Genomic DNA, 26,176 nt, shown 5'->3' with positions numbered 1-26,176 from the left:
TTCTAAGACCAAAATATAATAATAATAATAAGAAGAATAATATGCTTATTTTGAGAGTTCTACATTTTTGTGATGTAATTCTCATATTGTTATAGTGGTCAAATTTACACGTTATAAAAGTAATGACAAGTTTTTGTTCTATCTGACAAATTCGAAAACCCAATTGCACAGTTTGGTATATATAAAATCACCAATATTGTTATAGAATGTAAAAAATACATCACTAAACAAAAGAAAGAAATTAGCAAGTGATCTCAAACTTAAGCTCAAAGCTCAAGCTTTTTGATTACTTCCAAATTTCTTTGTTTTTATTTAGTATTTTAATTTAATATTTTCTATATTCTACAACAATACTGGGGATTTCAAAACTGTATAATAACACATATGGAATTAGGTTATTATATAACAGCAACAACAGTCAGGTGTTATTTTAAGACACGGAGGTCAGCCTTTCTGAAATAAATCTTGCAAGAACAGGATTGTCAAGTGCATTTGCAAAACCCATCAAGCACCATGATGAAACTGGCTCTCATGAAGACTGTTCAAAGAAGAGTATTGCATATTTTGGATTCCTGCAGCATTGCTTTACAATGGAGAAATAAATAAAAATCAGAAACCACCATACAGTTATAAAATGATCCCAAACGTTTGAGCGGTGGTGTATATACATTTAGTGTGGTAGTGTATATGGCATACATATATAAGCATATATTTATATTTTTATTTTTTTTATTGTCATTAACCTATGCTTAGTTGCCAGCACAGATCTGTGCCGCTTGAGTGTTAAGGGTTAAGAGTTCGAGTTTAAAGAGTAATATGTAACAAATTGAATACGATTGCTGCATAATAAAACTCCCAGGGCACATCAGAATCCACAAAGAAAACAGCAACGTCCTCATCTTAGATGCATACTGCCTTTTTAATGTGAACATTCACACATCACACCTTGCTGATTACTACCCATCCTGTTTTAAAAGATTACGAAAGCTTCTTTGATATTCCTCTCATGCCAACTGCCTTAGCTGAGTGAGGTACTTACAGTAAGACGGGTACACGGTGTCAGGAGATCAGCTCGATCTGTAGAGTGAAACCATTTAGAGGACGGTACAGTCAAAGCAGAGCTTAATAGGTAGCCAGGTTAAATAGAATAAAACTGTCATGATGTGCTCTGACTGTGTTATCATGGTAACGATTTGACCTACTCCATTTAAAACTAGTTAACCTGAAAGTAATTCAGGGCAGCCTGCATTCCACACTGAATGTTAATATTTATCTATATATATATATATATATATATATATATATATATATATATATATATATATATATATGTGTTTGTGTGTGTGTGTATGTATTCTACTCCATGCGTCTTATCATATCTTTGGCGAAAATGTTTATCATATTGTACAAACACAAAGACATACACTGCCTTTGGGTGTTCCTCGTTCTCTGCATGCCAGCAGCACTGTGTCATGGAGGCACTTCACTGTTTTCATTCCATTAAAGGCTGTGTTTTTCCATCTGTATACCAGAGACTAGAATATATGTTTCCTCAATTTAGGATTTTTCTGCGTCACATTCAAGAATGACAAAATATTTTAAAACATCTGTGAGTAAATACACATGGCATCATTGAATTTCTGGAAGAAGACCCAGCTGGCCTGATAAGTCACGTCTGTTGTAATTTTTTTTTTCATTTTCATAATTAGACATACATACCGTTATTTAAAAAAAAAACATCAGGGAAATCTCAGACTTATTTGCCGAACTGAAGCTCTCAGGCATGACATTTCCTCTGCATGCATACAGTGCTTCACTCGTTCATGCTCATGAATACCTTCATGTGCACTGAGGTTTCACACTCTCATAATACAGTACTGCTTGTTAAAACTAATTATTTTTAAATGCCATTAGATGTTTTTATCAACTTTTTTGATCTGAGATGTAGTAGCATCTATTTTTGGGAATTTGTTGGCCCACTTTGTTTTGATCGTTAAATTTGATTATTGCGAAATATATTAAGACCACTCATATATTGCACTTCGTAACTGTTAGGGGGTTAAATCCCAAAAAGTGTTAATGCGTTATGTAGGGTGTAGATTCTTTTGTTCCGCATACCAGCGTAATGCCATTGTTCAGAGGTTAGAAAGGGATTTGTGTTAGAAGCGAGTTAGCTTTTTTGTCCATGATAGCCATGAAAGAACATTGACAGTTCAGCGCAATTCAGAATGAAGTAGAAGGAACTACTAAAGAGAAAAAGCGTTGTTTAAGATGACCTAAAATTATCATAGGCGTTCTCTTGATGATAGTGCTTCTGTGACTGGTTTTGCATGTGGGTTTTGGCGCTGGCATCCAGTAAGGAACATCTCATTTAATGTTCATAAACGGGCAGGACCATGGCGGACAGATGTCATGACGTCAGGTGCAAATGGTCTAGAACCGAGAATGTCTGTTACCACAGGTTCACGATTACATCCAAAAAAGAAAGGTAGTCCATTTGTTGTTGCCTGTAATGCTAGCAAAAAAGCTGATGTTTTTCTAAGCTGAATGTTATAGAGACTTACTGTAGTCTTGGACATTTATACCATTATCTGGTAAATACAGCCTCCACCTTCCAGCCTTCACCACAGTCTTCAAACTGTTTTGTGTTTTTTTTAAGTATAAATGCAAGTTAGAAAGACCCGTTCTAACGAGCTGAATTGAATAGACTCTAACTAAAAGTTTGTACACCTTTTGTCTCATGTGTTTTCGGATGATTGTTGTAGCCACAAGCTGATGTCATGTTTTTGAGCTGAAGCTTGTCGAGGCTGTCAGAAAGGAAGGGTGGATGCTTCAGTGTTTTAATAATAGAACTTGTTTTCTGGGAACACCTCTTTCCTAATGTTGATAAAGAAATGTGAAGCTATATATGGTGTTCTTTCATGGACACTTTTATTTATTATTAACTCTTCATGGACAGGTATATATTTTGAGGAACAAATCATGAATTCATTCATTTGTAAAGATATAAATGGAAATGTGATACATATGTAAAATGGTTTAAAGGTTATAAGATTAATTAATAATTTAGGAAGAACTTGATTCCAATCAGTCGGTGGGCGAGAACCAACTGTTTGACAGATGCATTGTTTGTTGCAAAGGGTTCCTTTATTCCAAAGGATTAGAATGAATCCACTTTAAAGCAGCTTCACAGCATCTCACGGCTGAGCGTGAAGGGGAAAATGAAAAGTCTTCGGGATTCTAGCAAGGAGACTTCTCTTAGAGAAGGGTGTCGTCCCTGGTGTTCCAGGTTGTAATAAATATACAAGTGTTGTCTCCAAAGCAAAAGCAAGGAGATCCTTAGCCTGGATCTTAGGAATGCATATAGAACAATCCCTCATAAGTAGTGAGATCAGGAGTCTTAACCACTGAGCTAACCCTGCCCTATGAGTAAGAAGTAAAAGCTCAAAGATGTCCTTTACATTATTATCCTATAATAGAGCACATTTTTCCAAAGTCTATTTTCCATGATGATCATACAGCTTGTTACCGCCTCTAGTCTTTGCATAAATCTCTCTATATCACTTTTAACCACAGCATTTTAAACTCCATCTCATTGAATAGCTTTGATCAGAATGATCAGTTATATATAGCCTCTATATTTTCTTCTACTTTGCTCTTACTCTTTACCATTTTTCTTTCATCTTGTATAGTGTCAAATTGTTGGACTCTTAGACAAGTTGTAAGTCTCCAGCACCATATGGGGCCACTAAGACAATGCAGCTATTTATTCCCAATAGCAGTGTGTGTATGTGTGTGTGAAAGAGGCAGTGAGAACCTGCTCTGTTCAATTCCCTGCAGTAGACTTATTAAACATGTCTTCAAAGTGTTAAACTCGAGTGTTTGCATCCTTGGCTACATTTGGGAGTTAGCATGTGTTAAACAATTGTGAACACATTGCATGCATATCTGCTCCCACAATCTATGTGGGGATCTCAGAGGAACTGCCTGGACAAACAATGATCTTCCTTTACATCAGACACTATAAAAAGTCTTATCATTTGTTGCCATGAAAAAGATTGTCGTGCATATGGACAAGTAAATGTACTCGATACTGTATGTTACTAGTTACAATGTCTTAACGATATAAGCACTATCATTTTAAAGACTACAGTAACGAATTTGTGAGTGTTTGTGCACAAGGTCTAATTAGTGCTTTGCTCCTGGGAAACTCTTTTTAGTTTTAGCTCAACTCTTTTCTGAAGCTCATGTCATGAATATTCAGAGCCTCAATGTAGAACCACTGAACACAGCAAGGCAAAAAAAATGGCTCAGTGGTACAGTGAATAGTAATGATTCCTTTTACTCAGTTATTCTCACTTTTATGGGCCCAGAAATTCAAACGGTACAGTTTTTTTTTTTTATGTATCTACCTAAGACGACAGGAGCAAGAGACCAAGTTGAGCAAGAAAAAAACACAAGCTTGTTTACTTTTCAAGAAATCTGACATGTGTATTTGTGTTTTACTGCAGGGTGGTGCCATCTCTATTTTGACAGCATGTGAGAGACCGCAGGATTTCACCGGCGTGGTTCTGATAGGCCCTATGATCCAGATGAGCCAAGAAACTGCCACACCTTTCAAGGTGGAAATCTATCCTCGCACACACTCACACACACTCTGTTAGATAGACATGTAGAGATTACCACCGTTTCGTTTTGTTTGTTTTAGTTTATTTTAAGCCCAGACAATACAGTATATTTACAGTGAGGCCAAGTTACAAGAAAACCAAGAAACCCAAATCAAAACAAAGGAAGAGAAGAATTAAACATTACAAGAAGAAAATGCACCGACATGGGTAATGTTGCTGCCTGACAGCTCAAGGGTCCTTGTTTGAACTTTAACTAGGTTTAATGTTAGTTTTGCATGTTCTGCCCAGGTTTAAATGGGTTTGCTCTGGATTCTTTGGTTTCCTCACTTTGTCCCAAAAAACATCCAGGTAGGTTGGTTGACTATTCTAAACTGTCTGTAGGTATGGATATTTACGTGGTGCTCTGCAACAGACTGGTGTCCCTTCTGGGCTGAATTCTCTCTCCATGCACTTGATTTTCCTGGAATCGGCCCTGCAACCATGATCAGGATCAATTAATACTGACGATATGACTGAAAGAATAAAAAAATGAAATATTGATTTATTGCTATCTCATAGCTACAGGATTCGATTCTGCCCACACCTTACTTTCTATGATTTTGCCACGTTCTCTCCATGTGCCTGTGAATTTTAATTTTGGCTTCCAGGATGATCAGTGAACAAGTATTGTCATACATCTAGGTTAAAATCAGTGTATTTTCACCCAGGTCCACCCTACACCACTTGTGTAATGTCGCAAGCCTGGAGCCTATTCCAGAGAGCAAAGACACACCCAATCACACTCTATAGGCAAATTGGAAATGCCAGTCAGCCCACATGCATGTCTTTGGACTGTTAGGGGAACCGGACTACCCAGAGGAAACCCACAAAGCACGGAAAGAATATGCAAACTCCACCCTATTGTGTCGCCTCGGTGATTAACCTAATGACGATAATAACATGTAGTAAATAACCTATGCCACACCAGCTTTACATAGCATATAAAGACAGAAACTCATACATTTATTTACCACAATACAAAAGTAGGGGGCATTGAACTACGGTTTAGAAGGTCCCAGGTTCAGACCCTACAACCACCAAGTTTCCCTTCAGCCAGGCCCTTAACCCTAAACTGCTCAGATGTATAATGAGATTTTAAAAAAAGTTGCTTTGGATAAGGGTATCTGCCAAATACCATAGGTGTAATATGTAAAAGTTATCAAAACTAGTGATCAAGAGTAGGCTAGAATCAAAATCCAGGAAACTAGCGACAGGACACAGAGAATGATGGTACGACTTTGCAGGTGGCTAAAGGAGGGGGGGAGGGGGGGGGGGCTGGTTATGGTGGAATTGAAGACAGTGTGTGGTGGTGGGGGGCGAAATGAGGAACAGGTGACAGTGTTTTGTAAGTCAACAAGACTAATCGCTAGAACATGGTTCAATATCTAATCACACAGGAAATGCTTTTTATTCACCATATATATTTGGAGAACAGTTTGTATATTTTTACAGTTTGGATAGTTTTTTGCCAATTGTACATAAACTAAACTAAACACTTAAACTGCCACGCATCTTAACAAATCACCTAGTTCTTTTTATGAACATTTATAAATGTTATACAGTAGTTAGGCATTAGCAGCAGTTTAAGTACTTGTACTTCATTTTTATACAATGAAAGAAATATCATTTGTCTAAATTCCGACAAACATTTCATGAAATTAATTACAAATACATGTGACAAAAACAAACATTATTTACAAGGACTTGTTAAAAACAAACTTTGTTTACAAGGACTGGTTTTGTAATCAGTCCTATTGTCTTGTGTACCCTGGAAGATCACTTACTGATTTGATAAAAAGCATATGAGACTCATGAGGATCATTATTTTACAGATGTACATGACAGATGTACCCACAGAACTCTCTGCTGAAATAAACATGAAAGGAGTTATAATATTGTTTTTTTCATTCTTTGTTTTATGATTTTATTTTTGTCTGCTCTTTTATATAACTTAGCACTATAAATATATTTTTATATAAATGTAATTTCTCAACCTATTGATACTGAATGGCACTGCTCATATTTTTTGGCAGAGAAAGAGACAAGAGCAAAACAAAGAACATATTTAAAAAATGCATGCCCTTCTATTATCTGGATTCTATTCTGAGATCTTCCTTGTTGTAGATGTTCTTGTAACTTTTTCTGTGTCTATATTACATTATTACCTGTTATCTATTCTAGCTGACACTTTCTGGTTTTCTGCAGGTTTTCGTTGCTAAAGTCCTGAACCATATGGCTCCCAACCTCTGTATCGGCTCCATCGATCCCAAGTTTGTCTCCCGGGACCCAAAACAGGTACTGAACTCGGAATGTGTGTGAAAGGTCATTGGTGTACGTGGGTTAGCCAAGTGTCAGCTGCATGGTTTTCAATTAACACTATTTTAGGACTTGCATGTACAATGTTTATACATTATAATTTTGAATAATTTAATTAAAAGAAAGTCACACATATTATATGTGTGATATAATTATATACTTATTGCTACTTTTCTTTAATATAAACATTTTAAATAGAAGGAATTATAAACAAGTCTTTTTTAAGTTGTTTTTAGGTTTATTATGATTGCTACTATTCTTTGATGTTAAACATTTTAAATAGAAGGAATTCTAAACAAAGTGTTTTTATGTTGTGTGGTTGTTGTTTTTTTGAGATTTTTTAAAACACTCAAAAAATTTGGTTATTCAGTTGTCATACCTTATATGAGTGTCCTTGTTGTTGAAATAATTGATTATAGCTTTTGCATAATCCATGCCTTCTGTTGTTTAAATTATGTTTTAGACATGTAGCATAAAAAAGTACAAGCTCCATAAGAATTCAAGCTCTGTGCCATTTGCAAGGTAAATTAGTGGCCGAGCTCTACAAGCGCAGGCAAATGAACTTGTTTTCATAGAGGAGCACCTGTCATCAGCAGGGATTGTGAGAATCAGATCATATGACTCGTTCCGTAGGGAAGCGTTCAACACAGCAGAGCCAGCTTCAGACTCTTTCAGTTATAGACAATTAAAGGAAGCGGAAGGTCACACTGTATTGACCACTGACAGCTGCTTCGAAAAGCCAAAAAAAAAAAACTCAACTAATGTAAGTAGGGAAAAAAGTCAGCAACATTAGATTTGCTTTTGTCTTGACACAGTTAAGCTGCGTTTATTAAATATTTCATTAGAAGTGAATTCTTGTAGGCTTTAACTAGTTAAGGGCTTAGGTAATGTGCCAATATGTAGCGCCAAGTGAGTGCACATTGGCTGGAGGTTGTCTAGGTGATTTTCTGGGACGTATGCCAAAGAAATCTATATTCTAATTTCCCCTACTGCACAGTTTGGTTAGAGGTACTGTATGGATGTATTTTTAAGAGTACAGAATATTATTATGAACCGCATAATAAATTGAGTAGCTTTGAGTGAGTGTTCCTGATAGCTACAGTACATGACATGTAGTACAGTAGGCCCAAGTAATGCATTATTTTCTTATTTTTCCATAAAGCTACACTAAAGTCCTGACACTTTATCTGTTAGCGAATGAATGCGTCTAGACACTTGGCCTACCTTCTCTTCAGCACACTATTCAACTATTTCAACTTGTCAACAAAGCTTATAAAGTATACAAGAGGGTGGATCTAAAGTCTTGGTTGCACCGGGTAAACTACAACAGCTTCAACCAGAATAAGAAAGGGAGTTCAAAAAGGACCAAAGAATAAGTAGTACCTCAATAGCTGCCGCAACATAAGAACAGCAGGGACTTCCTGCTCAGAAAAAAAAGCATATAATGTCATGGTTTAAGAAGACAAAGCTGTAAGTTAGAATTCATAGGCAGTGTATCAAACCACAGGAAGATGCAGTAATTGTACTGCATTTACATAACAAACATTAATAAAAAAAATTTTTTTTAATGACGTGATCCGTAATCCAAATCTTTTTAAGAAAAAGTAAGCGAAAGGTCAAGTACGAGGACTATGTGGACACAAGAACAATATCCAACTCAAATCTCATTTCTATCGACGTAGCCAAAAAATACCTCTTCTTAGTAACAGCAATGAATATCTGTCAGCAATTTATCCCTTTTCATATAAAAATATGAAAAATGCTGTTTATTTTTTAATAAACAGAAGAAGTGACTAAAAGGCATCTTCCATTCTCCATGGTTTCCTGTTACACTATGTACATACAGTATAATATATTTTCATTACCGTGAGTAATAGTATTGTAAGCCCTATATACTGTAGTATACACTAAATGTCCATTAGAATCATTCCCACCATAGAAGATTAGGTTGCCAAGATTGTACAATTAGCAAAGCCTCTATCATGTGATTGTGCAGCAGGTTTTAATTACTGACATATGGTTTTCTAAACCAGCTAGAATATTTTTATGACTGACAACCATAAGCAAAAACCTATTTGTGGCATCCTGGGAAAGGCATGTAGGAAATTTTCGGCATTTTCCTTTTATCTATAATTTAAAAAACTGAAGGGTTCTCTTTTGCATGTCTGTCACAAGCAGAGTTTTAGTGATTTCAATTGTGGTTAACCCCAAAAGCAAAAGGACAAAAATTGAATTTTAAATTGGATTTTGTCCATACCCATACTGCCGAACTATTTGACAGACGGTATCTGATTTCAATTTTAAGGGATTAGTGTTTTGTCTGTTTTGCTCTGGAATGTAATTGTGGAAAATGTTTAGCCAAGTCTGGCATTCCCTGTGTGAGGAAATCACACATAAATAGTAACGTGTTAGTCTTTTAAACTATCTGTAGTCTGACTAGATTGTTTTTTAATCTTGGTCTTCTCCTCACTTGATCTTTGTATTAGGCAACCATTAGAAAATTGCTAGACACATATTTACGTATCATTTGACTTCAATTTATTTATGTTTTTTCTAAAGTTAATGCATCAAATTACAGTAGTTTATATGCAAAAAAACTCAATTGGGCCACATATTAGTCATGTTTTCCCAGAACACACACATGTTTTAATTTATTTTTGGGCTTATACTACAAAAACCCCGACTGTGAGTTATGTTGAAAAAATCTGACTGTGATTATTTTGATTTTTCTGTGTTGAATGTTTGGTGCTATATTTGATCTTCAACATGGCTCCCCTCATGTGCTGCAGGTGCAGAAATACGAGTCAGATGAGCTGGTTTATCACGGAGGGATTCGCGTTTCGTTCGCAATGCAGATGATGGCTGCTTCAAACCGCATCGAAACAGAGCTTCCAAACATCGCCTGGCCTTTCTTTATTCTGCATGGTAGTGATGACAAGCTCTGTGATATAAGAGGATCCCATCTTATGCACGACCAAGCTAAGAGCACAGACAAAAAAATTAAGGTACAGTATGCAGTACAGTATAGTACATACAGTGTGCAGTACAGTCTCACACACTGAGGTTCACAAAGTTAAATTTAACTTCTTTAGAGGACATTTTCTTCCAATTACACTGTCTATATATCCTTGAATGATCCTTCTATAGAGGCTATATAATTTTTGGGCCAATCCTGTTTGAAGACATTTATTGAGTTCATAGTTATTTTTCAGGCGTTAATAAGGAGGGAAACAGTGAGGAGATTAAAATGTACACAACAGTAGAACCCAGGTCTTCAGAAGGTTAAGACAAATCAACCAACATGAACTCAACAAACTGGTGTTAATTACATTAGCGCTTTCCAAACGCTACACCACATTTCACACGTGTATGTATGGTATGTACACATACTGTGGATTGCATAAGTACTCCTATTCCTTAACTTGGTAGTGTTACAGTCTAAAACTAAAACTAATTTAGTTAGGATTATATTCCACTCTTTATAATTCTATGACTTTTGGTGTACATGAGATTTTATTTCAATGGCTCTGTAAGATATTAAAACACAAAATAACAAACCAGTTTATATCAATACAAGATTTACATGTTTGCTACCTAATAAACTCTGGGCCTCTAAATGAAAAGGTGTATTTAAATCAAGATTACAGGATATTTTAATTGCATACAGTTCAAGTGCTTTTATTTACTCATGTGACAGCTGGATATTTTATGTTTTTTAAATAAAATTATATACATACATAAAAGTAAATTAAATTAAAGGAATGGTAACACATTTTTTACTGCAACAGGCTGCAAAGTGTTTAAAGGTACAATTTAAACATTGGTTGTTTATGTAACAACCTCAGCAGCAACCTCGTTCCCCCCTCATATGTTCCAACCACTCAGCATTCAGCATCACCAGTATACTAATCACCGGCGTGATCATCTGTCATCATCTGCATATGTTTCTCACTGCTTCAAGTCACTGTGTGGCTTAACAAGCAAAAAACATTCCACTGAAGTTGTTCAGGTATAGGGACTGGACTAAAAATGAGAACTTAAAAGTCCTTCAGGAAGCCTGTTAACTATTTTTAAGAGTACATTAACAATACAAGAAAGTCTGGCCCTTTGGACTCAAAATATGAACAACTAGGGAAATGATATATAATGATATCTCAATTTCAGCTCGATAGAATACAAAAGAGAGAAATGATCAAGAGACTGAATACTTACGTATGTACAGTATGTTTGTACAGTTTGTAAGTCATGAAATTAAAATTAAAACATTTCTACAGTGTTGTTTATACCCAAGGCGGCGCGGTGGTGTAGTGGTTAGCACTGTCACCTTGCACCTCCAGGGTTCGGGTTCGATTCCCAGCCAGGCTCGATTCCCATCTCTGTGTGCATGAAGTTGCATGTTCTTCCCGTGCTTGGTGGGTTTCCTCCGGGTTTCCTCCCACAGTCCAAAAACTTAGACAATTAGGTTAGGCTAATTGCCGTTTCCAAATTGCCTGTCCAGGGTGTACCCTGCCTCATGCTCTAAGCATCCTGGGATAAGCTCCAGGCCCCCTGCAACCCTGAATACAGGATAAAACAGTATATATGATGAGTAAGTGAGTGTTTATACCAGACTTCACACTACGCATAGAGTACATTCCTTTCTGCTATACTTGTAAACAGACAGAAGACTTTGCATAAGCAGGTGGATGTAATCTACACAGTGATCCATCCAGTCAGTCTACTCTTCCCCTTGCTCACATCTTTAAACATAACACAATAAAAACACCCTCTGTGTGCTTGCCCAAAAAAACTTAACTATCTGTGATATTTATTGTTAATTGGGTGTGTCTTTTGCTTTTGTTTCTGAATATGCATTCTCTCCGTATGTGTGTGTGTCAGGTATATGATGGAGCCTACCATGCCCTGCACCACGATTTGCCTGAGACAGCAGAGCTCGTCCTTCAAGATGTGATTACCTGGATTACCGAGCGTCTTCCTATTCCCTCTGGGCCTTAACTGTCCATCTTCCTATTAACCACACCCACTTTTAGTAGGCTCTACATCTCTGACTATATTCACCCCTCTCCTCTCTGTTTACAACAAATCCTCCTGCTGGGGTGCATCCAGACTCAATTATGTTCTTTATTAGCAATCTATGAGAGGTCACAGGTCACCACTCTCCCACCTTTGGCATCTAGGTCAAATCTTTGATGTTAAGTCTAGAGTCTCAGGCTTGTCTTTTTTTTTTTTTCTTAGTCCACGCTGTCTGTCACCATGGGGTGCGGTTCACACGTTATCGTGTCAGTCACCAGGAGTCTTATAATGAACACAGCTGCCCCGACACCCGGTCCTTCTTTTGTGCGTTGTCACGGTAACACAGCATTTGCCCTTTGCTGTCCTTCATCTCTCTTTGATGTTAGGTCCTCAGTCCTGTTAGAGTTGCTGTGCTGTTGCTCTGCTGCCCCCGCTGGACAGCAGAGTTACTGCAGACTTCAATCATCGCAGTTACCAGGGCAACGGCATTAAAATACTAGCAGGGAAAATGAATCAATTATAAAACAGGGTGTCATGGTAACTGAGTGAAAGAGGAGAGGGGATGTAGAGTGATAGGTTGTCTGAGGAGGAATATTTACTTGATGTTCAATGAGAGGAAATCTAGAGCGTGGCAGCTGCAAGGAAACACCTTCGAGCCCCGATCAGTCCCAGAGATTTAACCCACATGCACCAACAGAGATTTATGTTTGCACACAAGCAGCAAAGGCACCACCACAATCAAAACGTTCAATTGGCTATTTTTATGATACTGTACTATATGCGCCTTGTTTGCTCTTGACTGATTACTGTTTAAGATGACTACAGACTGTTCCATTGCCACGGATGGGGGGTTGAGGTGGCGATGACTGTTCTCTAACATTGTGTCAACAAGCTGAATGCCGAATGTCTATTGGCAGTTAATACCTCCTCACAGAAACAGGAAATGTTACATCCCTAATGTGCATTGTTACTGATGTATAGTTGTGTGTATTCATTAGTGTTAATCCAATAGTTTTATGTTTTTAGTGACCTAAATGTGAGTTGGCAATCAGACCAGACAAACAAGATATGTAGAGAGAGAATAGGTGATCCACTAATCTTTGTTCTTTAAAATTTCTTTATGCTGAAAAAGCTGTTTTTTCTTCCGATATTTAAGAGGATCTTTAAAGGTTTAATAAGGGACACTTTTATCTGTTAAAGTAATTATTTCTCTATTAACAGTTACTTGAAAGTCTTTAAAGTTTCCTGGCCCTTATGTCATATTACATACTATATGTGGGCACAATTACAGTATATTATAATTTTTTTTATATTTGCACAATAATGTAAATACATTTGCATTTACACTATTTTCCTAAGCACTGACATACTTGTAAATCTTCTTTATTCAAAAAAAAAAGAAACTTTTCAACAAAATGAATAATCCTATAAGGAGATATATTATAATATTGTTTTAAACTGTTTTAATGTTCTCTTTTCAAAAGAAAGTATTGAAGCTTAATTTTGAGCTTAAGGACGTTTGTTTTAATGTGTACATATGATATTTGATCAGTAATAAGAATATTGAAGGGAGCTTGTTTTTTTATTGCAAAAAAAAAAAAGGTTACAGTTACCTAATTTTATAAATCCATAAGTGTAACAATACCACAAATATCTGTTTCTCACAGTTCCTTGTGATATCTTTAAGACTTAGTAATATTTTGAAATTCTGAAATCATATCTAAAATTGCTATGTTTTTGTTACCAGATCAGCTATCTTACCATTCTTTTTGAGATGTATTGATTCTGACCTTGTTTTATAACAGCTGGGTAATTCGGGTCCCATTTTTGGCAAATAAGACACGTGCTCATGTGATGCACATGTACGTCTAGTATATGCAAAATAGATCAGAGGGCTCTTAAAGTGTTTTTCATCTTGCTCTGTATAGAGCACTAAGCTAAGACTCAGTGGTAAATAACAGAACGTTCTTCCCAGTGCAGAGCCACACGCTGTGCAGGATGTACATTAATCTGGTCTCAGGGAGCAAGTCTTTGGTGCAGCTAATTTCACCCAATCAATAAAACGTTTCAGTTCAAAATATAAACAATTGGTCAATAAAATGTATTCATAATTAAAATGGGCTATATTAGGGTTTCTGTATAAGCAATTTTATGTAGAGCAATGCCATTTTGTAGAAATATTACCAGTTAAAGCGATGATGCTTTAGAACTTTTGACTGTTTCTAGACGAAGACAAAACATGCTTAAGCAACATAGTAGCAGAAGGCTCCCTAACAGACCCAGGAAAAGCAACCATTGTTACTATGAGCTGCCATTTCAGACTGCATTATGACAGCCTTGTCCTTGCATCCATTTACTGAATTTACACAATGTAAACTGCAGAATGCTCCCATGCTTGCCATCTGATACAGAAATGTGCATCTTTTGTGTTTGCAATATCTCATAAGTAATACTGTCCATAGCTCATCATCATTTGCACTTGCCCTGTTACAGTAAAACTCCTAGGCAGCATGGCTTTAAAATCACATTCATTAATGATCACAAGCTGTCAGTGATGTGTGATTGGTCTTTTTTTTTACATCCAGTCATTCACCACTTTAGGCAGTTCTACTGCAAGTTCTAATGTGAACTCCAGCCTTTTTTGATTTTTGTGAAGTTTGTGAAGTGTGGGAAAATTTATAGAATACTGTTTGTATAAGCATGTAAAATAAACTTTTTAATTTCTACTAATTGTAAAATAATTCTGAGAACAATATTGTGATTGAATTGTTTCATTCTGACATCATGGCCAGTAGATAAATAAATCAAGACTGTTACAAGACTACCGTGTGTTAATCGTTGATCATCTCCACAGCAAACTTTGTTACTTCTTTAACTTTTTTGCAACTACGGTACACCGATTAGCCAAAGTGCAAAAAAAACAAAACAAAAAAGGGTCCCATTGAGCTAGCTTGCCAACTCTGGTCCCTCAGGGCATGACTTCAGAAGACCTCTAACGGTGTCTTGTGGTGTCTGACACCGGGACATTAAAGACGAATAATTGGGGGTTGTGTGCCTCCATGGATCTGACTTATTTGTCCAGCGCATTCCACGGAACCTCAATCGGATTGGTCTCTGGGAAATTTGAAAGCTGGTTGTAAGTTCATGGCCAGATCGATGGTCTTGTTTAAAATGTTCTCAGAACACAGCATGAAATCCACTCTTCGTTTTTAGGAGTGTCTTCGGAACAAACTAACAACAACGTATGATGTTTGTGGATCATTTACATTCTGAAGACATTTCCAGAAGTCCATATTCATACGGTGGCTTTAGACATGCCGCAAGAACACACTGAGTTGTTCATTCACCCACATTTTGCACATCAATCAATTTTCTAGCACCAGAGAGAGTGGAAAGCTGCCTCTTTATATACCATGACAAAATGTACATACCACCATATATATGTACGACCACTTTAAGACAAGAATATTCGTAGGATTGACTTATGTAGGCTGAAGGAAGGACCTAAGGCAACCTTAAGGCGAATGTACGTAAGAACTCTACGGCCACCGTACGATAGAAAAGTCAACTTTTTTTTCAATAATTAAACGGCAGCTGTACCAACTTTCTAAAGAGGCTGTAGAAAACTATAAACCCCGACACGAATGTTAACGAACTGCAAATGTCGGAGGAACAGGGAGATTTGAACGAAACCGTCGTTTGTAAGAGTATTTGTGACCGAGGTTTAAACGAAGCCTGGACAGCTAAATCGGGTGCTTGCAATTTCATATCATGACCAGTAGATGGCGCGTTGTCACCGTACTTGTGATTTCTGTTTCTGGGAGAAAATTAAAAACGTATAAATAAATAAATTGTCAGCTGAGAAATCCAACAATACCTGCTGATATTAAACATCTGGACATCAAGCTACTTTTTTCCATGAGTTTTAAATGTTGTTTGAGGTAGTATTTTTCTATACAGTTAACTAAACTTCTATAAATGTTCCCATAATGTCCTCTGTGGTCTCATAACAGGATGTTTACGAATTGGCTACCAGATTTTTGCTGAACTTTGCCAAAGAATACATTTTGATTGAGGTTTTCTAAAAAAAAAAAAATGTATACAAGTTAACTTTGTAGTTGACAAACAGCCCACGTAGGTAAGGGGTACTACACATTTGAAGAATTGTGACATTTTTACCAGGTTACCAGAGGAACATTCTTTAAAAGTGGAGGCAACATTAGAAGAACTTTCTTTGAACCATAATGCACAATGAAGCTCACTCATTTTCCATACCGCTTTGAGCACAAGGCAGGGTACACCCTGAAAGGGGTGCCAACCTATCACAGGAAACAGCCTCATTCTCGCTATGGACTATGGACAATTTGGAATCACCATTCAGTCTATGACATGACTGCGGAGGGAACCCAGAGTACCAACAAAACACAGGGAGAATATGCAAACTCCAAGAAAGGGTAGATTTGAACCACCAACCCTGGACGTCATGTGGCACCAGTGCAAACTGAGTCCTCCACAATGAAACTTTATTTTATATTTTATTTATATTATTTAATATTTGTTTTGGTTTATTAACAAAACTTTTCCTTTCCTGTTCCTAGAACAGTCTGGGAAACTCTGTAAGATTAAAACACAAACTCTGCATCTATGTTAAGTTAACATAATAAGAGCAATAAATGTAGATACCTAAGACCTAACAATCTGTGTGTATTGTTTTTGTAATCTAAGAAAGCTTGCATTTTTTCCCTTTCTTATTATGCCAGTATTTCTTCCTACATTGTGCATGATTCTTCCAAGATGTATGGACTTAATGAAATTGCAGAGTCTTTGAGGGATTACTATCTCCAGGTGCTTTTATAACGGTTGTGTGTGATACCCAAGTGTCCCCTGGTTATTCAACTGCCCCAGTTTTCTATGACTCATGGCCTGCCCTAATTCTGTATAGGCCTATTATTTATCTGTTCTGTTCTTTTGTATATGTAAACTATATTTAAATATATACCTCGGTCAAACAAAACTCCTGCCAATAATTAGCATTGATCTTATTTGATTAATGCGGATTTCATTCATTATGTGGTGCTGCTGTACAGTAGGTAACTTATCAACAACATGATGGCGTGATGTTGATGGAGTTATTTTTAAAAGCCCAAAGTGTATTTATTCTAATGCATTTATGCAGATTTTGGACAACCTGGCTATCACTTCTAAATGTACTTGTTGAGCATCCCTTTCCAAAACCATGGCATATGTAAATATGAGGCTAGTCCCCCCTTTGATGCTATAATAACCTCCACTCTTCTGAAAAGGGAACTAGATTTCCACTAGATTACAAGTAAGTGATCACAAGAACTAACTTGACCTGTGTATGCTCCACACTACTAAGGATAGTTATATATAACCGTATTATATATCGTAGTTTTTTTCTAAACTGTTGCTACACAATTTTAAAGCATACAGTTTTCCAAAATGCCTTTTGATGCTGTAGCATCAAGAGTGCACTTCAGTGGAACTAAGGGAAACAAACCTATTCTAGACTGACTATGGTGCTCTTGTGCGTAATTTAAGATCAAAAAAGAACTTGCTTACCTATGTTAGTGCAGAAAAAAAGAAAACCTGCACAAAGGCCTAAACTCAACTCTACTGAACACTTTTGGGGTGAATTAGAACACCAATCCTCCTTGCCTGACATCAATGCTCAACCTCACAAATGCTCTTATGGCTGAATGGAAATGCCACATGGATGCCTTCAAAATCTAGAGGAAAGCCATCTCAGAAGAGTAGCTCTTTATATATCAACAACTGTAACAACACCTTTTTTATCACTTAAATAAAAAATAACAATGCTCAAGGTAGGCCCTACTGTAGATAAGAGTATGTCCCTAGTGTATGTGCAAGAAGACATAATGAAGTGCTGTCTAGAGTGCCCCTATTTTCTACAAAATGTTATGAAGTGCTCTTTTTGGTTGCCATTCCAGTTAATATCCACAGCATGGGCAACGTGCATTATTTATTTTTTCTCCCCTGCTTGTCATACACAGGGTGCCACTTGCCTACATGACCAAAAAAAGGAGCAATTTGGAATTTTTTATTCGTATGACCAACAAGGGGCACCTGGTTCCCTTAGTAGGTTAAAGAGAGACAGACTGAAAGGATTTAGTAGCGGTTCAAGTCGGTGGCTATGGCAACATGGCTTTACCTCTGGCCTCGAAATAAGGAGGACTGAAAATAGCGCAACCCGCAATAGGGAGCTCCAACAACTGTGGCGTAAGTGCACTCCTGAGTTAAACTGGGCCAATGAGCCTTTCTAGGTATCTCCAGAGGAAATTACTGTGATGGGAAGCTTATTTTCCTGCAGTCAAATGACCTATTAATGAAAGAATCAAGCCATCTATTTGAGTGCTTTCGATTTTTTCATTGATGCCTCTGTTAGGAACCGTTTCTACCGTATGTAGAACCCAACAACAAGGTTTTTCCACATGTAGAACTCTTAATTATTCAATGAACTCACACAGAACTATTAAAGAATCACTTTCCCAAGAGTGCACTTATGAGAACTTAACCAATGTTATATTTTAACCTGTTCAGGTCCTGGGGGCTACCAATCAAGAGAACTCAGCAGCTGTCAGTCTTAAAATTAGTTTTAGCACCTCAATTACTTCTCTACCTGTAACCCAAAATCACATCTCTGAGGTTTCTTATTTAATGAATCATGCCTAGCTCATGTTATTTTAGATTATGTTGTATGTGCTTTAATCAGATCTCTGGGGTATTAGGAACAACAGAGAAGGCAACACAGTAATGTCATTAAGCAGATGTTCATTTTGCACTATGGAACAAATCAGATATTCTGCCAACCCCATTTAATTCAGTACATAATTAGGTGGTGATACAACCTATCAGAGATGTTTCAGCAATGTTGTGGGACTTAAATGTTTTTGGGCCTTGTGCAAATCTCAACCTGTAGACCTGTAGCTTTGTGGAAAGCCTTCCATTGTTTTAACTGTAGGCTATACATATGATATGATATGCAGTGATGCCCCTGCTTCTGTTGTGCTCTTGCCCTGACATTGACACATTTGAAAACCTATATAAGCCCCTGATCATATTATAAGGTCCAAGTAGGGTTGCTGCCTTATAGCTTCAGAGATCAGGTTACTGTCCGTAGCAGCTTTAACATGATTTCCCCATGTCTGTGTGGGTGAAAACATGTCATGTAGGTGAATTGGCTACTTAAAATTACCCATAGGTGTGAACATGTGTGTGTTTAAAATGCATTATGAAGGACTGGTTATATTCTTCTTTTGTGCATGGTGTTCCCAGGCTTGACTTTGAAGCTACCATGGTCCGTACCAGGATAAAGTGGTTACTGATGAGAACTGAATAAATGATATTAAATATATTGTACATTTTATGATTTAATGGGTAAAAGTTATACATATTATATATACTGTATATATACTGTACATATATACGGTATTGCTTTAAAAAAATACATTTAGCTTCACAAGACAGTGCATTGTGGCTTAGTGATTCCCACCTTGGATCTGTGTACATGGGGTTTGCATGTTTTTCTTTCTTTTTGGTGGGTTCCCTCCGGGTGGTCTGGTTTCGTCGCACAGTCCAAAGACACGAAGGTTGGGCTAACTGGCATTGCAAAATTGCCCATAGTGTGTGTGAATGACAATCGGGTATCGAGCTGGCAATCCAACCCATTAATTAGCTGCCACAGAATAAAGGCTATATCTCCAGGGTGGAGATTATCCATTTCAGATGATGTGCCAGATAGCAGGTGGATGGACCACCACCAGTAAGAGCTTTTAGGTACTTTAAGTAACAACAAATGGCAGAAAATAATTAGTTTATAGAATATTAGGCTAGGCCATTGATCTTTTACCGGTAGGTCACTTACCTGCCATGCGGAAGGCCCAGGTTCAATTCCCACCCAGTGCCCAAACTCAAGCGACTGAATGTAGTGTTGGTCCCCGCCTGGCTAAAGTAGGAGGGTTATGTCAGGATGGGCACCTGGCATAAAACCTGTGCCAGGTTGTACCAGATCAGATGGATCACTGTGGCAACCCCTTGACAGGAGAAGCCTGAAACTAACAACAATTCTTTTTCTTCTTTATTGTACTTCCCAAAATTTTTCTCTAACAAATTATGCTTCCAACCCTGTTTTTGGGATATCCCCTGTCCTACACATTTACTCCTCTAACATGCTCACTTCAACTAAGTAAGGGCTGTTAATTAGATTTTTTCCCCATCAATTAATCCACTAAAATGTGCAGTTCATTGGGGAATTCCATGATCAGGGTTGGGAGCCTGTGAGGTAATCCACCACGAGCTGTCATTTTATCACTGCTTTTCTAAATTCTCACAGACACCCCCATTCGCGCGTCGGATTTGACTGATACCACTGGAAGCGAATTGATTGGTCCACGTTCATGTCAATCAGAGCTAAACGCGTCGGTTGCTCTGTAAGTATGTCGGTGTGGCCACACCCCCTAAAGAGCGGCTCGTGTAGTAGAGAGAGCCTCGTCGAGAGGCAGAAACGGGCAATACGACAAAAATACGCTTCTTTTTTTTTGTTTTTCACTAAAATTAGGTGGAAGTCTGCGTTTGACGTGCAAGTCTTTGTACTACGGAGTGCAGCGCTAAAGGAAAGACAAAAAACAGAGAATCGGGATTGACACGGAGGAGCGAGTTTTCTGCAGATTTTTCGTGCTTGGATTCGCTCAGCTAGTTTAGCTAGCCGGCCTAGCGTTCACCTTTTGCCCGGGAAGCGCGTGACCATTCGCCGGTCTCGTGCTTGTAGAAGGCTGTTGTTGTTAGCTGACCGGTTGTGCAGTCGATAGCTAGTTGTCGTGTATGGGGCGTGTTCGCTGGACTGCCCGATTTGAACAGAGACTGACCAGCTTGTGAGGACGAGCTAACTAGCTATCTGTCACCCTGTCCCACCCTCCCTGCTTCTCTCTCTCTCTATCTCTCTAGCTTCAGCTTCACTTAGCCGTCTTAGCACCAAAGGCTAAGCTTGGGTGGCCACTTTAACAAGGCAACTTTACAACACAGCTACCTCTGCTGAGCTTCTGGAAACTCGCGAATATTATTGGTGTTTCTTTAGAGAAATTTATCTATATAATACAAACACTTTAGGTGATACACTGGAAGGAAAGTGGGAAACCCAAAGTGTAAAGAGCAGTGTAGAAACCGAGCGTCTGCTGTGTGTGAGCTGAGATAAGACAGCTGTTTGCTTGCTGGTTTTCTGGACATCAGCTGAAGGAGCTGCTTTGTTTAGGAAAACCGCCAAATATATAAAACCCAGACACGTGGTTAGTTATTCTGTCATTTTTTAACTCTTAAACTCCTCTCAGTGCCGTTTGTACTTAGTTGAAAAAAAAAATATTAATAATATATATATACTATATACATATATACACAATATTCACGGTAATCCATTGGCCTTAAAAGCTTGAAAGCTAATCCGTGAGGCTGTAAACAACCTGTATTATTAATATATTTTTATGGCGGAGAAATTGTCTAACTTGTTTTTTGGTACAAAGAATCCAACTATATGATTGTCAGTTATCTGGTCTACTGGCATTTATGTAAAATTTTCTCACTTAAATTTCCTGAAGCCTTGGTCTTTTCTAGGCCTACCTCTTGACACCTCACTGTATGTCCTGTTAATTTTCACTGACTATACGGGACATATGTTATTTCACCTTCTTTTGATTGAGATCTAGATAAATTTGTTACCTGCTCCTTTGACAGCAAGCATTTTCAGTACTGCAGCTCGTCCATTTGATGGACTGAGAAGAAATAGATAGTATCTTTATATTTTTGTACCACAGTCAAAAATTTACAGACGGAACTATATAGTTGGTTATAGAACAGAATAAGCATCGCCATTCAGCCATGAGTATTGAGATCCCAGCAGGTCTGACCGAGCTTCTGCAGGGTTACACGGTGGAGGTGCTGCGCCAAAGACCTCCGGATCTGGTTGAGTTTGCAGTGCAGTATTTCACGCGGCTCAGAGACACGAGGAGCCAAGATGGATCTGGGGCCACTGCCAAATCTGGAGTCAAGGGAGTGATGTTCGATGGTGAGCCCATGCAGACTGAGTCTAATGGCGAAGAAGATGATGAAGATGACGACTCTGACTTTGAGCGTAAGTACTAAACAGAGTTGCCCCAGAAAGCTTCCATGTAACACCCTAAAATGGTCTTATTTGCCACCTGTAAGGAACCCTTAAAGCTTCTATGTAGAACACCATGATGAGTTTTCCTTTCAGAAAAGTTTAGGAAAAACTCTCAAACCTGTTGAAAGGTAGAGGATTTAACTGTCCAAAGAACTGTTCAGGCTATATGGCATCACATATTTCATAATCATCCTCCAACTCACGGTTGAAGCAGTTCTACACTTGACATTTATATAGACAAAATGTGTTGAGTATTCTGTGTAATCGCACAGCCATTACAAACCAGTGAAGCCGATGTGCACGGTTGCCATGGTGTTCTGCCATTCAACAGAGTGATGGGCGGGGGGTATTTCTGGCTTAGTGCTTCAGCCATGCCTAACCCAGTATACACCTGACATAAGAATGAATGACTTAATCGATCATTTTACCCTTTAACATGTTTGCGTCCATGTTGTGACTATGTTTATTTGGTGTATGTATCAGATATTTGACAGCAGAGTGGCTTTTTGTATGCGCAGGTCTGTTAATGGATGGGATCTGGTCATTGAGAAAGCAGACCTATTTTTCACAATGGTAAAGCGAGTGCTCAGCCTACATCAGAGCACCTCGTATTCTCTTTCATGTTTTTCTTTGTTCACCGTGTGGTGTCAGTTTTGCTGTGTGTTAATTGCTCACATTAGCATCGTTTAAATCAGGTGATGTGTAACGGTAGAGGGCATTGACCAGGAAGGGCTTGTTTGTTAGCATATTGTCGAATTTAGAGTTGTTATTCGAAACCTGGGTTTACGCTGATCACAATTTATCTGTACAGTAAGATACCAAAGCAGTGTACCTATTTGCAGAAACCACAGTTATGTTCTTGATACACTATTTGTGGTTATTCTGATGCTTCTTAAAAAGAGGAACTAGTTATTTTTTTTCACAGGCTCATTCAACCCAGGTTAAAACCCTGCATATTTTGAAATAGCAACAACGATGTTAGTACACATGTAAATCTCATGGAGGTTTCAAAAATAATTATGACCCAGGAAAATATAGAGAATATTTGACATGTCCAGAGTGTTGGATGAACTCAAATAGAACAGCGATAAAACCAGAGCTGTTCTATTCTGAGTAAATCAAACACACGAAGGCCGTAGCAGCAGGATGAGTATCACTGACTGACTCAGCAGCTGTGAGTAAGAATTAATATCTGGAATCTGAAAACGTGCATCTTCCTCTGTGTAGAACTGTTTCGCTGGCTCACACTCGCATTGGTAGAAACCACATCGTTTCCCTTCTCATTTGCATACAGTTAAACTCCGCTCAACGTTTGCCAGCTCAAGTTGAAACTAAATTGCTTTTGGCTGCTTTGTAACGTCACTGGTGGTGCAAGGTGCTGCAGGGTTAGACTTTCTTACAAGCAAAACAGCAAAGGCTCATCTGACACATCCTGGAAATTGAAATTCCTTAAAGATACATTCGTTGTCTACAACCCTTGTTAAAAAGTATCCCATGGTATTAGGTTTGTAGATGACACCACTGGTGTGATGCAAGGATAATTACAATGACTATAGATGACTGTAAACCTAATGAGAAAGACATGAAGACACAATCTATATACTGTAAAGTATTTTGAGTTGAAGAGATCGAACAGCTTTGGTCCCTTCCACCTGGATATAGATATTTTTAAAAGCATTTATTTATCCTCTGCATTTTGGCCTTCTGCCCACATAAAAAAATGTTTTTGATGACTAAAAATGAAGCTTTTTAAAACAAGACCTCAAGGTGGAGAAGTTTTTTTTTTTTTTTTTTTTTTTGTCTTCAAGCTATTTTTTTTAAAGACTTTTTACAGTTTTTATGTGGGTAAGAACATGCTGTTGCTATTCTGCAAGTGTAATGAATGCACCAAGTTGTTTGGGCTGTCACAGGCCTACCTATTTTTAATTTTGTTAATGTGTTTGCTTCTATTGGTGATTACACCTTTCCATGGAGAATATTATACAGACTCTACTGCCCATGGAAATCACCACGGACCACCTGATACAGTATTACAATATCAAGGTAGCAATTCGATTTGTATTGCGATTCTTCAAGCATCACAATTAGGGCTGCAACTAACGATTATTTTAATAATCGATTAGCCTGTCGATTATTTTATATATATATATATATATATATATATATATATATATATATATATATTTCCGATTAATCGGATAGACAACAGAAAACTGAGAAAATAGTTCCTTTCCAACCCTTTATTCAAAACAGAACTAAAATCTTTAGAAAGTGCACAAACATGTTGGTCCTTAAGCTGTTATAGTAATAATAAAAAAAAAATTAAATGGACTAACACAAAAAACATAGACATGTACGCTTTACATCTGCCAAATATATACAGTGGAATCTTGGATTACGAGCATAATTCGTTCCGGTGTTCCAGTGTTATGCGCCAACATGCCCCTCTGCCATGGATTGCCCCACCTACATAATCGCTATCAAATATTATATTAGAATATATATATTTTTAAAAAATCAAATGTCTCCACGTTGCGCGACACAACGAATCGATTATGAAATTTTACTATTTTAGTAATCGATTTTTATCGATTTTATCGATTCGTTGTTGCAGCCCTAATCACAATTATATAATTTTTTTCGGATTCATGTTTTTGTTTTTGTTTTTTTGTTTTTAAAACCACATTTGTAGCTGATCTAGGACAGATATACCTACATGCTCGCTTGCGTTAACTTGATCCAGAACAGTGGTACCCAACCCTTGTCCTGCTTTCACTGCTCTATCACCTCAATTCATTCAGAAAAATGCTGTTTATTAGCTGATTAGATAACACGGATGTAATGGGAGCTGAGAAAACACTAAAATGGGCAAAGTTGAGAACTGAAATTCAAAATGCTACCTTTTCTACATGGCACCTTCAACCCTCTTCAGCAGGTTTCCATGATGGCGCAAAGTGTTTAGCGATTGCATGCTAGCTATTCTGGGACCTATTTGCAGCAGAACAGAGATGATGAACACCAAGACCATCACAGTTAATTTCTCTTTAAAAACTTTTCCATCTGACAAAAACTATGACCGTGATGTTTAAACATAACTACATACCTTTTTTTTTTTGTTTAGTTTTTTTGCAAAAGACAGTTGAGTAGTTTTTTTTTTTTTCCCTTTTCTGGTTGTTGAATCAACTTGTCTGTACAAATTCAACAGTAATAGTTCATCGTCCTTTCTCATCCAACTTTGTTTTGTAAAGCTGTTCTGTCAACTAATACATTTAAAATATTGTCAATGAATTAGTGTGATTGTGTTCAAAACAAAAATCTTAATTGAATGCTGAGAAAAATAATCATTTTAAGACTAAGTCGTACCCCTGATTAAAAAAAATGGATTATGGATTATTTTGAGAGGCTTTATTTTCTAAAATAAAATACAAATAGCTGACACAACCCACTTGTTGCAGTAAGTGTGCCATAACTGGCCAGTTCGACAGACATGACTTAGTGACCTGTGTTCACACAGTTGGGGCTAAGCAGTCAGTCAGAAAACGACTTTTCCACAAACAGTTCTGTGTGCTCCATTTCCGACACTGTTTAACCGAAGCGTTTACTAATGAGGTAACTCAGAGTGGAAACATCTGGAAAGTCTAGATTGGGTCTTGTACTATACATGCACACATTCCTTCATTTATAAACAGGAAAGACGTCAACATGTTTATTGTCAATGTCAATTATTTTCCTATAACCAGGTAAAGAATTATGACTTTATTCGCAGAATCTTCTCTTAAGATATTCCTTTTTAATATGTTCCTGTTCCCATAGCAACACCTAGTTGGTCTCACTTACGCATAAATTAATGGGAAAAAATTTATTAAAAACTTATCGGTAAAGTTTATTTAACACTTAAGAAAGAAGTGTCGCAAAGCTTAAATCAAAATATGTTTAAAATAGATAAATTGTAATTCTGTAAATTGCTGTGGTATAAGGTGAGTAAAGC

At 37.5% G+C, this 26,176-nt stretch overlaps 2 protein-coding genes across 3 annotated transcripts in view; both read left to right on the top strand.

The window, feature by feature from the left end:
* mgll (monoglyceride lipase) overlaps nucleotides 1-12,998 on the top strand; it is a 28,947-nt gene extending 15,949 nt beyond the window's left edge. For both annotated transcript variants that reach the window (XM_053504877.1, XM_053504876.1), the window contains 4 exons: nucleotides 4,512-4,622; nucleotides 6,873-6,962; nucleotides 9,773-9,988; nucleotides 11,862-12,998. In XM_053504877.1, the coding sequence (XP_053360852.1) occupies nucleotides 4,512-4,622; nucleotides 6,873-6,962; nucleotides 9,773-9,988; nucleotides 11,862-11,978 (534 nt within the window). In that variant the 3' untranslated portion in view covers nucleotides 11,979-12,998. The remainder of the gene's footprint in view (nucleotides 1-4,511; nucleotides 4,623-6,872; nucleotides 6,963-9,772; nucleotides 9,989-11,861) is intronic.
* Nucleotides 12,999-20,504: 7,506 nt separating this feature from the next.
* The window catches only part of prkar2aa (protein kinase, cAMP-dependent, regulatory, type II, alpha A), a 33,576-nt gene continuing 27,904 nt past the window's right edge, over nucleotides 20,505-26,176 (top strand). Inside the window, exon 1 of the mRNA XM_053503682.1 lies at nucleotides 20,505-22,158. Within this exon, the coding sequence (XP_053359657.1) occupies nucleotides 21,906-22,158 (253 nt within the window). The 5' untranslated portion in view covers nucleotides 20,505-21,905. The remainder of the gene's footprint in view (nucleotides 22,159-26,176) is intronic.

Source organism: Clarias gariepinus, chromosome 9 (genome assembly GCF_024256425.1).
Source record: "Clarias gariepinus isolate MV-2021 ecotype Netherlands chromosome 9, CGAR_prim_01v2, whole genome shotgun sequence".
NCBI lineage: Eukaryota > Metazoa > Chordata > Actinopteri > Siluriformes > Clariidae > Clarias > Clarias gariepinus.
This window is presented reverse-complemented; position numbering and strand designations above follow the sequence as displayed.